The following is a 10,987-nucleotide window of genomic DNA, read 5'->3' as shown; positions in this document are numbered from 1 at the left end:
TGGAGTCTTCGTGCCTAATTGAGCACACTGTGGTGAGCAAAAGGATATTCGCTGCAGTGGACACCTGCAGCAAAAAGGGACACTTACGAAAGCCAACAACTATCTTATTGTAACTAGAACGGCTTGGAGGTGTAAGACAAGCTTGCTAGAAGAGATGAGCAAGAGGTGATCGGACAGCGGTCAAATGACCAGGCTCAACAGCGTGGGAACTCAATAAAGTTCCTGCATTTCTCTCTGAGAACCTCTTTTTTTTCCGATTGTTTATAAAGGCCTGTAGAACTACTGCTACATGAGGCCCAGTGAATATCACATCTACTCAGGTTGACTCAAATCTACTGTGCTCGACTTGGTAGACCACGGTAGGTGTATTGGACTGTGAGGCACCCCCATCTACACAATTTTCTCTTCTTCATAAATTGTGATACACCCAGATATACTGCTATCTATGGTTACACACCCAGGTTGCCTCTCCTCTGCATCTCATACAGTAGCACATCACATACCCATAAATACCCCCATCCACGCAGCTCTCTTCACCTCGCCACTCATATCTGCATGGTGATTTCCAGCTAGTTAGCGCGAGACAATGTGAATGCGAATAGACCTACCATTTCTGACTTTATGCCGTGCTCGCCACTGTCTGATTCAGCTGACACTTCTGCACTGCTGTTAGTATGCCAAGTAACTCTCCTATAAATCCGTACACTCACTGCCTTAGCTGCAAGATTATTGAACTTCTATGAACACATCCATAATGAATCGGGAACTGCTATCATCCACAGATATCATATAATGCACCCTTTTCTCTCCCTTGGTGAAGCCCTTCCAATAGGCCTCGAAGGTGGCCAAGTCCTCTTGGCAGTCAGAATGCTCGGCCTTCCAAGTGTCGCGACAGTAAGTCCTGTCAGTGGGATTTTGACAGGGTTAACAAGCTGACATCCACATGGTGAAACAATGTACTTACTTTCATGCGAGGGATAGCGGCAGTGGCACCAATATGGCTCGCGCCTCGATGTAGCAGTCAAACTCCATGGAGTTGGCATCATTCAAGATGAGCTGCGTGACTGCGCCAAAGGTGACTGAGTGTGGAATATTTTAGAACGAGCCATTCGGCATGTAGATCACAAAGAGCTGCAACTTCTCCTTCTCTCCTGTCTCGTTCTCAAGCTCGATAGTGACGCTTTCCAGCTGTAGCCGCTTGTGCTGAATGTCGTTGGCGCCAGTGACGTCTAACCTATGAATCCCGGGTCCATCTGTGCAACGTTCTTTTCATCCTCTGCCAGAACAGGCAGCATGTCGGTGAGGTTCACGTGGGTTGGGAGGACCTTCACCTTGGGGGCCGCAGCACCCAGCAAAGCCTACGGCGTGCTCAGCACAGGTACAATGTGGAAAAAGGCGGTCTGCGCACCTTGGAGCCCCTCTTTGCACTCTTTGCAGGAGCCTTGCCATTCGCTGGCATGTCGTGCAAAGCTTGGCTTCAGCAGCAGCGTGTTTCTGACCGCCTGACCCTTGTCTGTCAGCACGGTTTCCATCCTAGCACGCAAGAGCAACTCACGAGGAGGTATGTCGAGGTGTGTAGGTTGGACGTAGAGGTGACAGATGTCAGGATACGAGCATGAAACAAACCTTAATCACAGCGCTCCACTTGGCCCTTGTATGCAATTTCCAAATTCCACCGTGGGCTTGACAGGTCTCGGCAGTTTTCAGGACAATGTCATTTTACAGGTGGAAGATGATACAACCTGCAGGCTGGCCACCGATGGTGATGTCAAAGTAAGTCAATGAGCAGGACTTGGACATGTTGGATACGCAGCTCCTCTGGCATGAGATGTCGGCTCATTTTACTTTAAAGCTAAATAAAAGACGGCAAACGAGAAGTTGCGAGAATGGGAAGTTGGCGTGGATGACGCAACTTCTCCTACATTCGATGAGCTCGATGTCGTGGCCTGTTCATGATCATCTTTGATTTCACTGATGCTTTGCCGAAGAAGGGGCGTGGGCTGGAGGGAGCGGTGTTGTGGACGGAGATATAGCAGCCTGGCACACATACGCGCGAGGGAAATGTTGGAAGTGCTGAAGGACACTCACTGTCCCAAGAGCACACAAGTGTCCTAGAGAGACGCAGACTGAGATGACAGAAAAATATAATCGCGGGGAGAGAGTAGATACAAGTACATGGTCAAAGAAAAGAAGACAGCGAGAAGAGAAAACTAAGACGGGAGGGCGAAGAGGGTAGGTATCGGTAACCTCCGGCCGCCGCCCGTATACCTTGGTAGGTCTGAGTCGAGCCGGGTAGGTGGGATTCTCACTGGGCATGAGGGCCTGTCTCTGAGAACCTCAGGCATTGTAAAAGAGTCGAAAATCAGAGGTTAGAGCACAAAAATGAGCACATGTAACTTGGGATGAGGGAGCACGCTCGCTGCCGTTTTTCGGGGTCCGAGGTCACGTTGACACGAAATCTCGATTCTATTTGTTCCACTCCAAAAATAAACAAAGCTATGAGGCGAACATTAACAATAGGCGGTCTATTGTTTTGTTAGTAGCTGTAAACCCGTCCTGCCTTTGCTGTTGTCGCCGTTGCACTCATTATGGTTGGTGAAATCTAGTTTGAAGCCAGATACGCGCGTGGGTTCGAAGAGCGCGTCAACATTCACAGTTTCACACTCAGCATCCTGTCTACTTACCGCGCGTCACGAGAACTTTGACATATGGGGCTTCGCGCTTCATTGATCGAGCACGATCGTGACGCGAGCGTAGGCATGCGCCGTGACAGGGACGTCTTCCCCAACAACGGAACCGTGCCAGCGCGACTTACTTGCCAAGTACGTGACCACACGCTCTATTTTGCGTTGTATAATGCTGGTTGAGACCCAGTACTTAAAGCATATATTGATTCTGGAGCGAATAGAAGAATTGACTACGATGGGTGTGCATTGCCGCACCGACATAGGGAGCCAGTTGTACCAGTCAGCAATAGTCACTTCTTCATATTCATCTTCGCTAATGCTTTACTACTCCTTACCCGCTTCTTGCTCTTACTGCTCTCCGCGGCGCCGCTCTTGTCCATTGGCCGCTTGCGTTCCCGCACACGTTCCTTCGTGCTCTCGCGCGCCTTCACGCCGTGGTCTGCGAGCGCCTTCGCCTTCTTCTTCGCCAACCTGCGCGCGACGCGGTCTGCGTCCGTCGCCTTGAGCTTCTTGCGCTCCTCTTTCGATAGGCCTGCAAGTTTCGCGCCGAGACTTGGGTCGCCCTTTGGCACCGGTGCGGGCGCGGCGGGAAGTGAGCGCGTCTGGCTTGTGCCCTTAGTCTGAACAACAGTCTTTGTCTGGGCAGAGGGCCTAGCGGGTGCCACCTTTGAGGCGCCGGGCAGTGTCTTGCAACGTTGTACGCGCAGCTTGCGCTTTGCGAATTTTAGGCGGTCTTGCTCTAATGCGAGAATCTCGTCGACGCATTCACGATCCTGCATAGCGTGCTGAGCACCGACAAAACGAGTGAGCGCTAGGAGTACATACCATGAACTGAACATAGCCAAAGCCCTTGCCGAGAAGGGTATCCTTGTCGCGGATGAGTCGCACGCGCTTCACCCACGCCTTCTCGTCGCTCCTCTCCGCATCCTCTGCCTGTATCTCGGTAGGCTCGCCCCTCTCAGTCACCACCAAGCCCTCAAAGAACACTCGGACATCCTCTTCCTTCGCCGCAAAGTCGAGATTGCCAACAAAAATGGTCGCTTTCGGGTCGTCTGGCGACTCTGCGTTAACGATCTCCCTCGCCTTGCCCTTGCCCTTCGCTGCCAAATCCAGGCGTAAAGTCCGGTCCATGAACACCGAACCGTCAGCGGCTCTGATGGCGGCCTTCGCAGCCTCGTACGGATCCATGATGGGTTTCAGCGGAGGAAGGTTCTTCGGTCTGCTCTCCGCAGGGACAGGATGTGCGAAGACGATGTAGGCGTTCACGGAGTCCACACCAGAGTGAATCTCCTGCTTGATGAACGCAATGCGCTTTTTCTCCTTGGGTGTGAGGAAGGTCTTTGCCGGCGCAGCTTCCTCGTCGTCGTCCTTCCCCTTAGAGGCCCGCCATGACGCGGCACGGTCACGGTCGTGCTGCCTGCCTTCCTTGGACATCGATTTGGATGATGGGTTATCAGCAGGAAGCTCGGTCGTGGGCTTTTGGAAGGCGACAGAGCGGAAGCGGATAGACTCGATCTTTGCATCCGGGACGAAAGAGAGGATATACCGGCTGAACTGTTTCTGCATTGGCTACAAGTTGCACAACGTTGAGCAGCATACATGGTACAAAGAGTGTGGCGTACCTTGCTTTTTACAATGTCCATAAGGACATTCCCGACGAATACCGTCCGCGCATCTCGCTGCTCAGACGTCTCTTCCGGAGGCACGTATTTTATCTTCCCGGAGATGGTCTTGGATTTCCCGCCGACTGTCACTGATTCGTGAACGAGACTCGTCGAATAATCTTCCTGTTCGGGGTCAGAGCCGTCTGATTCATTCTCTGGACGTCCGTCAGGCCCTTGATCTTCCGCATCTTCGTCTCCCGAGGTACTTTCTTCTGCTCGCGGCTCCGCTGACGGCTGTTTCTTGGGAGCGTCGATCGTGGCTTTGCTAGAGGACGCTTTGGGTTGTGATTTAGCCTCTGCAGGGGCTGCAGATACGGTCGTGACTACAGTACGTTACTGTAAAGGACAACCCCATACCTGCGCCGCCAACGAGTGCTCTCCTCGACTTTTTCGCCTTGGCGGGAGATTGCCGCTCTGAGGCCGATTTCCGCTTCTTGTCTGCTCTAATCTCAACATCTTGGGGCGTCCCAGCTGGTGCTGGTGTAGCAGGCTTCTGCTTGGTCAGCTTGGGAGCTACTGCCTTCAAACAATGCGATTAGTTGCTGTTTTCACGCTGCCCATAGGAGATGACTCACTGTTGACTTAAAGAGGTCATCGAGACCTTTGTCTATGGCCTTCCCTCGATCTTTCGTAGCATCCGACTTGAGAAGAAATGACGATAAGCTCATTTTGCACGAGAGGTGTCAGGAGAGCGAGGCATTCCCAGATAACTTTCCGGATCTCAGATCCTATTGATCACGATCACAATTACAATCACAATGAGGGTTAGGGTTACTGCTAGAGATGCCGCGGTTGCGAAGTGTTCTGACCCTTCTCCTCCTTATCCACAAGTCTTGCCTCCGCACACCATCCAGGAAGGTGTGTAGATGCTGGCCTCACGAAGCGATAAACCGTTGGCGGTAAGATTTTATCGCCCCTTAGTACTAGTGCGCTGAAGCTCCCTCTTCATCTCGGCAGATGCGTCTCGACTGGGACATTCTCGTCGAGATCATGTCCGTTCTCAGTCGTGCGGACGCAAGCCGTATGTCGCGTACATGCCGGGTCTTGCTACACGCTGCCCCACCCACTCTGCTGAAAGGCCAAGTGGTGCTATGGTCGATGACGTATCTGCTCTCATTCCATCAGTTCATGTTCCGGGACAAGCACAAGTGCTTTCATCATCTCCGCGTCCTGATCCTAAAAGACGCAATCCACCACATAACCGGGGCAGGCGATCTACTAGTTGACATATTCACGCATTCCACGGACCTCGAACGCCTAAAAGTCTTTACTAGCGAGTTGATAGATGCAGATGATCGTATTCCTCCTGCACTGTCCGCTTTAAAGCAGCTCCATACCATCGAACTCTTCAGCATAACTGAACACACAATCGATATGCTCAAGCAGATTCAAGCTCCCCTTACCACGGCCAGAGTCTCTCTTGGTCGCCTTATCGGGCCTGGTGGGCGGGCGGGCATAGATCCCATCTCGATCTTCGCCCGTTTCAAGGACTATCTGCGAGTTGTGGACGTCATTCATGCGGAGTTCGCTAGTGCGGGATTCCGGTATTCGCGCGTTGATACCCTCAGCGTCATATACATCAATAACGAGCTGAGACCCCTTTTGCACTGCTTCCCTAACCTCAAGAATCGTCAACTACTTCCCATGCCGAGTCTACGATGGAGACCATTGAACGATCGACACGTAGAGGAGCAGCGCCGCTTCAACATGACTTCGCCTACTTCATGGTCGTCTTTCAATCGCCTCATAGGTGACATGGAAATCCTATACATGCTTGCCCTGCGATGCAAAGTGGATCAACTGTGCTTATCAGAAATTTCCATTTTCTCAGCTAGAGCCGTTCGCAGACTGATTACTCTTCTCAATGATGTCCGTCCTACTTGGCTTACTCTCCAGGTCGTGATCCCTATGGCGCATGGAGTTGATCTGCTAGTTCTGGGCCGCTGCCCAACTGCCGCAAGAGAATCAATGACTAGGATACTACTACGCCTAGACCTTCATCGGCCGCGGTATGAAGACCCTGGTCCGCAGATTGTAAGCGTCGATTTGTGTCGATTTTCGCTGAAATGAGCTGACAGTGTGCCGCCAAAGTGTCTCATTCTCAGCACATTTTTCTGTCTCTCTATCAACAGTTTATATCTCAGTTGACACCGGAATTTTCATGATAGCGTAGGGACGGATCCGCGATCGGGCTCTCGTGAGCTACCAGTCGAAGACATTGATGTCCATGCGATCGCGGAAAACGCCATGCGCTACATACCGACCATCCAGCGTGTCGGAATCAACATCGGCCAAAAGCCGTACATGTACGAGGTTCAGCAAAAGGAGGAGCAACATAATTTGAGGAGTCTGGTCGCATTACCATCGGATATGGCGGTGAACGCCGAATTTGCTCTCTACCAGGGGACATGGTGATACGAATGAGATGTGTTCTATGCGTCACATCTCATGCTCTGTCTCTCGACCAAAAACTGAACCGTCTTCCTCTGCCATAGTGTACGAATGTCTGCTTCTCTCTGGCTCGCCGATTCTGCGATTATATTCTCAACGTAAAATTACCCCACTACGACCCAAAGCTAAGACTATGATAGCCCACGCGTTGCGCAATGTCGGACAGTCATTCAATAGGACCCTCAGGTTTCCTACATGGAAGACATGCCATTTCAATTGCATCAGCACATGTGGTTGCTAACCTTCCAGTTCTGTCAGTAACTTTACTCTCACCTGTGGCGCTTGTGATGCCGCCGTTTCGCCGTGGAAATAAATCCTCATGTTACGATGACCCGGAGAAAGATCTCAGTAGCCCTACCATAACTTAACAGGCCATCTAGAGATAGAAAAAGACTACTCTCAAGCCAACGTGGATTATTGAGAAGATGTGGACCGGTATCCTAAGGTACTACAGAACTTTAAGCATCCACTGGCCTAAGCGGGAGGCATCAGCAAAATAATCGGTGGCAGGTCAGAGATGGGTTACCAGGCAAGCGCCTAACAGCATGGTGGGCGCTGGCAATGCAAGAACAGGGGATACCAGGCTGATATCGCACTGCAGTTTCAACACGGACCGATATGTCATTGTAAGTCATTTCCCATCCTGTTTTAACTAGACATGACGCGGCCAGCCCACCCAGATCTCCGCTGTGACGTGACGTCATGCGTGCTGCCTTTCGAGAGGTGCTGCTGACCATCACATCTATGTTGACTGGCCAAACGAACAACAAAGTCTCCTTCGACCTCCCCTAAAGTTGCTCTGGTGAGTTTCCTTTTATGTCTTCGTCCATATAAGGCCGTCGAAGGCCATCCGCTTTCCATGCTCCTTCCTTCTGCCCACCACCATGCCCCCGCTCAATAGACAGCCACCCCCGGATGCCATGATCCTCTGAGATCCTTATCCCCACTTCTACTTTCCCTTCGCTCAACAGTGACTCCACTCCATGCTCACTCAGCGCAGTACGTCCCAAGGTGCGTGAGCGGTAATTTCTCTCGCGTTAGCACTGCAGTTGACTACTCATATGCACAGCAGCCGCAGCACCAACTTCCACCTGTCTGCACGGCTATGCAAGAGTCCTGTAATACGGGAGAACAGCGCGAATACACAAGGTCCGTTGATACTGTCCTACCTAAAGCATGCCTCAGACTCAGGCTCTTTTCGTCACTCGCAGACCTTCGCATATGGTACGTGACATGCATATATGCGCTCGATTGCTTATAACTGACATGCATAGGCCTTTGTAAGACATCCTCGCTCACTCAGCAAGCTAAACCTATTTGTATTGTACTTCTACCCTATGGTTTCACTCGCATACTAACGCCATTCTTAGTAGCTGTATATGGCCCACTCTCTCGTGCTCCGGGACCCACACAAAGCCCTCGCAGTAAGCATAGCAGTCTGCAGGTAGTTTCGTACATGAAAACTTATGCACACGACTCATTCAGGGTTCGCTTTATGCACGCTGTGCGCCAACTGTGTAGCCGTTGCGCCGGGAGCCGCTTGTTGGCTGATATCATGTTTGCATGCGATGCGACTCGGAGGGCATTCTCGTCTCGATACTGCCATTTTATGCAATACATATACTTTGTATTCTATAAACCTCCATGAATATATTTCTCGCCGCTCCTAATTTCGATGTGCAAATCAGTCCCGAATATTTTTGAATATACAACGAATTGTTGCGAGCGCTCAGGCAAGCGCCGCCAGCCTGGCGCTCCCTGGTAATGCATTACCAACCTTACCCGAATGGTAAAGGTCCTCAGACTGGTAAGCTTTAGTTATCATACAGGTGAGATATCTACCTTGGCAAGCCTATTCTCATAATGATTACCTTTATAAGTGAGATTAGCTTTGCCAGGGCTGTTCAGGCTAGGTAAGTTGCCGATTTTTTTGCTGATGGGTCATCCTTATGACACGTACCTGGAAGCACTGAGTCAACATATGTGGAAGTAGTGATGTGCGGGCCGGGCCTCAAAGCCCGCGAGCCTGCCAAGCCCGGCCCAAAAAGCCTGACCCGAGCTAAGCCTGGCAGCGGGCTCAACGCCGGGCTCGGAGCGTAGTCAAGCCCAAGCCTGGCCCGAAAGCCCAGGCTTGGGTGCACCAAATGTGTTGCCGTTCCCTGGGCTCAAAACATGGTAAGAACGACTTTATATACACATACGAGATGGGACATTGACTTACCAGACTGGGCAGTCCCTGCTAGTGTGACTAGGCGCAGTTGTGCGCCATCGCCTGGCGTTCGCCGTAGGCGCCCCTTCGCGAACCTCGTCATAACATGGCTTGTAGCGCGGTCGCATGCCCTCTGGAGGCTGCAGTATGGTGGGTACATGCAATAGCAGCCTATCACATACAAATATGCTCACGTTTGTAGCATATAAATACTTGTCCTAAGCTTTGCAAGCCCGGGCTTAAGCCCACGGCTTGGGCCGGGCTCAGGCTCAGCTCGGGCTCAGGGCTCGGCTTGGCGTCGCCACAAGCCCAAGCCGGGCCCACACATCACTACGCAGAAGGTGAGTACATTATTACTGTCTTCTCCGGTATACATCTGGGGCATTGACGCTCCGCTTACTCATGAGATGCCAGTGGCACATTCACAGCTACCTATGACTCATGAAACCCTTCACTGGATAAATGGTTGTGGCCGACATTCTCCCGCGTCCATTGCCTCATGTTGTGGAGCCTATTGAGGGTTGCCATAGAACATATATTCTATCCCGAGGGATCTCAAGGTGCCCGCAATGTCTGCTCAATAAATAGTGTTCAATGCTGTAAAATATACATACATCAGGAAACAGGACTTGGGCCCATAGTGCTCCAAAATGCTCCTGTAGCACTCTGTAGCATTGTGGACCTAAGTCTTTTTCCTGATGTAGTATGATAGTCTATATATGTGCTAGATAACACTACAGGCAATTCTAATTTCTTCAGACACCTTCAGACATTTTGATGTACCTAAGACACCTTGGCTTACACAAGACACTGCCCAATTCGTGTCGTACTGACAAGCAGAGAAGATGCACATGACATCATACATCAGTGTCGTGTTTGTCACAACCCATCATGGGCTCTGAATGGACACGTCCGTGTGTGGTTCACAATGCACATGCCACTCCAAGTACTCATGCACTCATGCTTTGCGAGTCTTTCGCTAATAAGTCTAAGGAAAGCGAGCGCGCACACTTTTTGCTAGGCAATCTTCATCAAATCCGTGGTGCGTGGGGTAGTAGCACGTCTGCGGTGTGGATGTGGGCGGTATCGTGCATCAAAATGGTTTGACACAGAATATGATACATACCAGATCAGTTTCTATGTGTCAGCTATTCTCACACATGGCAACAGTGTCTTGGAACATATGACAACAGGCTGATACATCTGGGGACTACTAGAAACATGCAATAAACTTGTTACATGTTTTATGTATAGGCCAAACATGTGTCAGATTTGTTGGGGCAGCTGTTGCAGGTAGCAGGGCAAATCATTGGGGCAACTGTGTAATTTTAGGAGATTCCATGAAGCTGCAGGAATATGGAAGAATAGTGTAGAATAATATAGAATACTCTAGAATAGGCCAAAGTAGACCAAAGGATGGGGCTTCCAAAAGCTATATAAGGACCCCTAATCCACCCCCAAAATACAAGCAACTTTGAGAGCAAGAGTCTCGTCTGTGTGCCCAGGTAGAAAGTGCAATCAGGCGTTTTCTTCAGTATAAGGTAGTAAGGCTTGGCAAATTGGTGCCAGCTTATACCTTAGGTTTGTTTCTGTTATTCGAGGTGTTGCAGGTAGACAATCAGGTCTATCTTTTGAAGTAACATCTTCTGTGTTAGTGCTTACTCTTGTACCACCTGTCTTTGTCTAGGTGTCAATAACTCAGTGCTGCCTTTTAGATATCTCTCCTGCGCTAGCAGTCTTATACAAGTGAGATGGCTACCCCTTACGCGATTACGTGTCTTCCCTTATCTCCTGCCTACACAACTTATTCTAGTGGTCTTCCCCTCCTCAATGAACACCCGAGGCAGAAGTTGATCTTACGTCTAATCCACCTAACTCAGATAAAGTGCAGTTGTTTTTAAGTGGCTAGTTCCACGCTTATTCAAGTGTGTCTTGCCTACCGTCTTTCACCGCCCTTTTGCACCACGATAGCAGTT

General features: G+C 50.6%; 4 protein-coding genes across 4 annotated transcripts; 1 reads left to right on the top strand and 3 right to left on the bottom strand.

Annotated features, from left to right (window-relative positions):
- Positions 1-1,229: 1,229 nt before the first annotated feature.
- On the bottom strand, positions 1,230-1,459 carry PHACADRAFT_199297 (uncharacterized protein; the record flags this gene model as incomplete). The annotated part of the gene is made up of 2 exons (XM_007399531.1): positions 1,230-1,358; positions 1,409-1,459. 2 exons carry the CDS (start codon positions 1,457-1,459, stop codon positions 1,230-1,232), a joined length of 180 nt encoding a protein of 59 aa, XP_007399593.1.
- Positions 1,460-2,901: 1,442 nt separating this feature from the next.
- Positions 2,902-4,764, bottom strand: PHACADRAFT_262138 (uncharacterized protein). Its single transcript, XM_007399530.1, has 4 exons — positions 4,709-4,764; positions 4,310-4,656; positions 3,513-4,256; positions 2,902-3,460 (listed from the first exon to the last, which is right to left on the bottom strand). Exons 3-4 carry the CDS (start codon positions 4,251-4,253, stop codon positions 2,978-2,980), a joined length of 1,224 nt encoding a protein of 407 aa, XP_007399592.1. The 5' UTR covers positions 4,254-4,256; positions 4,310-4,656; positions 4,709-4,764; the 3' UTR covers positions 2,902-2,977.
- A 544-nt stretch (positions 4,765-5,308) lies between these two features.
- Positions 5,309-6,852, top strand: PHACADRAFT_212410 (uncharacterized protein; the record flags this gene model as incomplete). Its single annotated transcript, XM_007399529.1, has 2 exons — positions 5,309-6,101; positions 6,525-6,852. The coding sequence occupies 2 exons, from the start codon at positions 5,309-5,311 to the stop codon at positions 6,764-6,766; spliced, it is 1,035 nt and encodes a 344-aa protein (XP_007399591.1). The 3' UTR covers positions 6,767-6,852.
- Positions 6,853-8,016: 1,164 nt separating this feature from the next.
- Positions 8,017-8,465, bottom strand: PHACADRAFT_262137 (uncharacterized protein). Its single transcript, XM_007399528.1, has 2 exons — positions 8,288-8,465; positions 8,017-8,226 (listed from the first exon to the last, which is right to left on the bottom strand). The coding sequence occupies exons 1-2, from the start codon at positions 8,406-8,408 to the stop codon at positions 8,138-8,140; spliced, it is 210 nt and encodes a 69-aa protein (XP_007399590.1). The 5' UTR covers positions 8,409-8,465; the 3' UTR covers positions 8,017-8,137.
- Positions 8,466-10,987: the final 2,522 nt, after the last annotated feature.

Source organism: Phanerochaete carnosa, assembly GCF_000300595.1.
Source record: "Phanerochaete carnosa HHB-10118-sp unplaced genomic scaffold PHACAscaffold_9, whole genome shotgun sequence".
NCBI lineage: Eukaryota > Fungi > Basidiomycota > Agaricomycetes > Polyporales > Phanerochaetaceae > Phanerochaete > Phanerochaete carnosa.
Note: the sequence above shows the minus strand (reverse complement) of the source record. Positions and strands in the feature narration are given on the sequence as shown.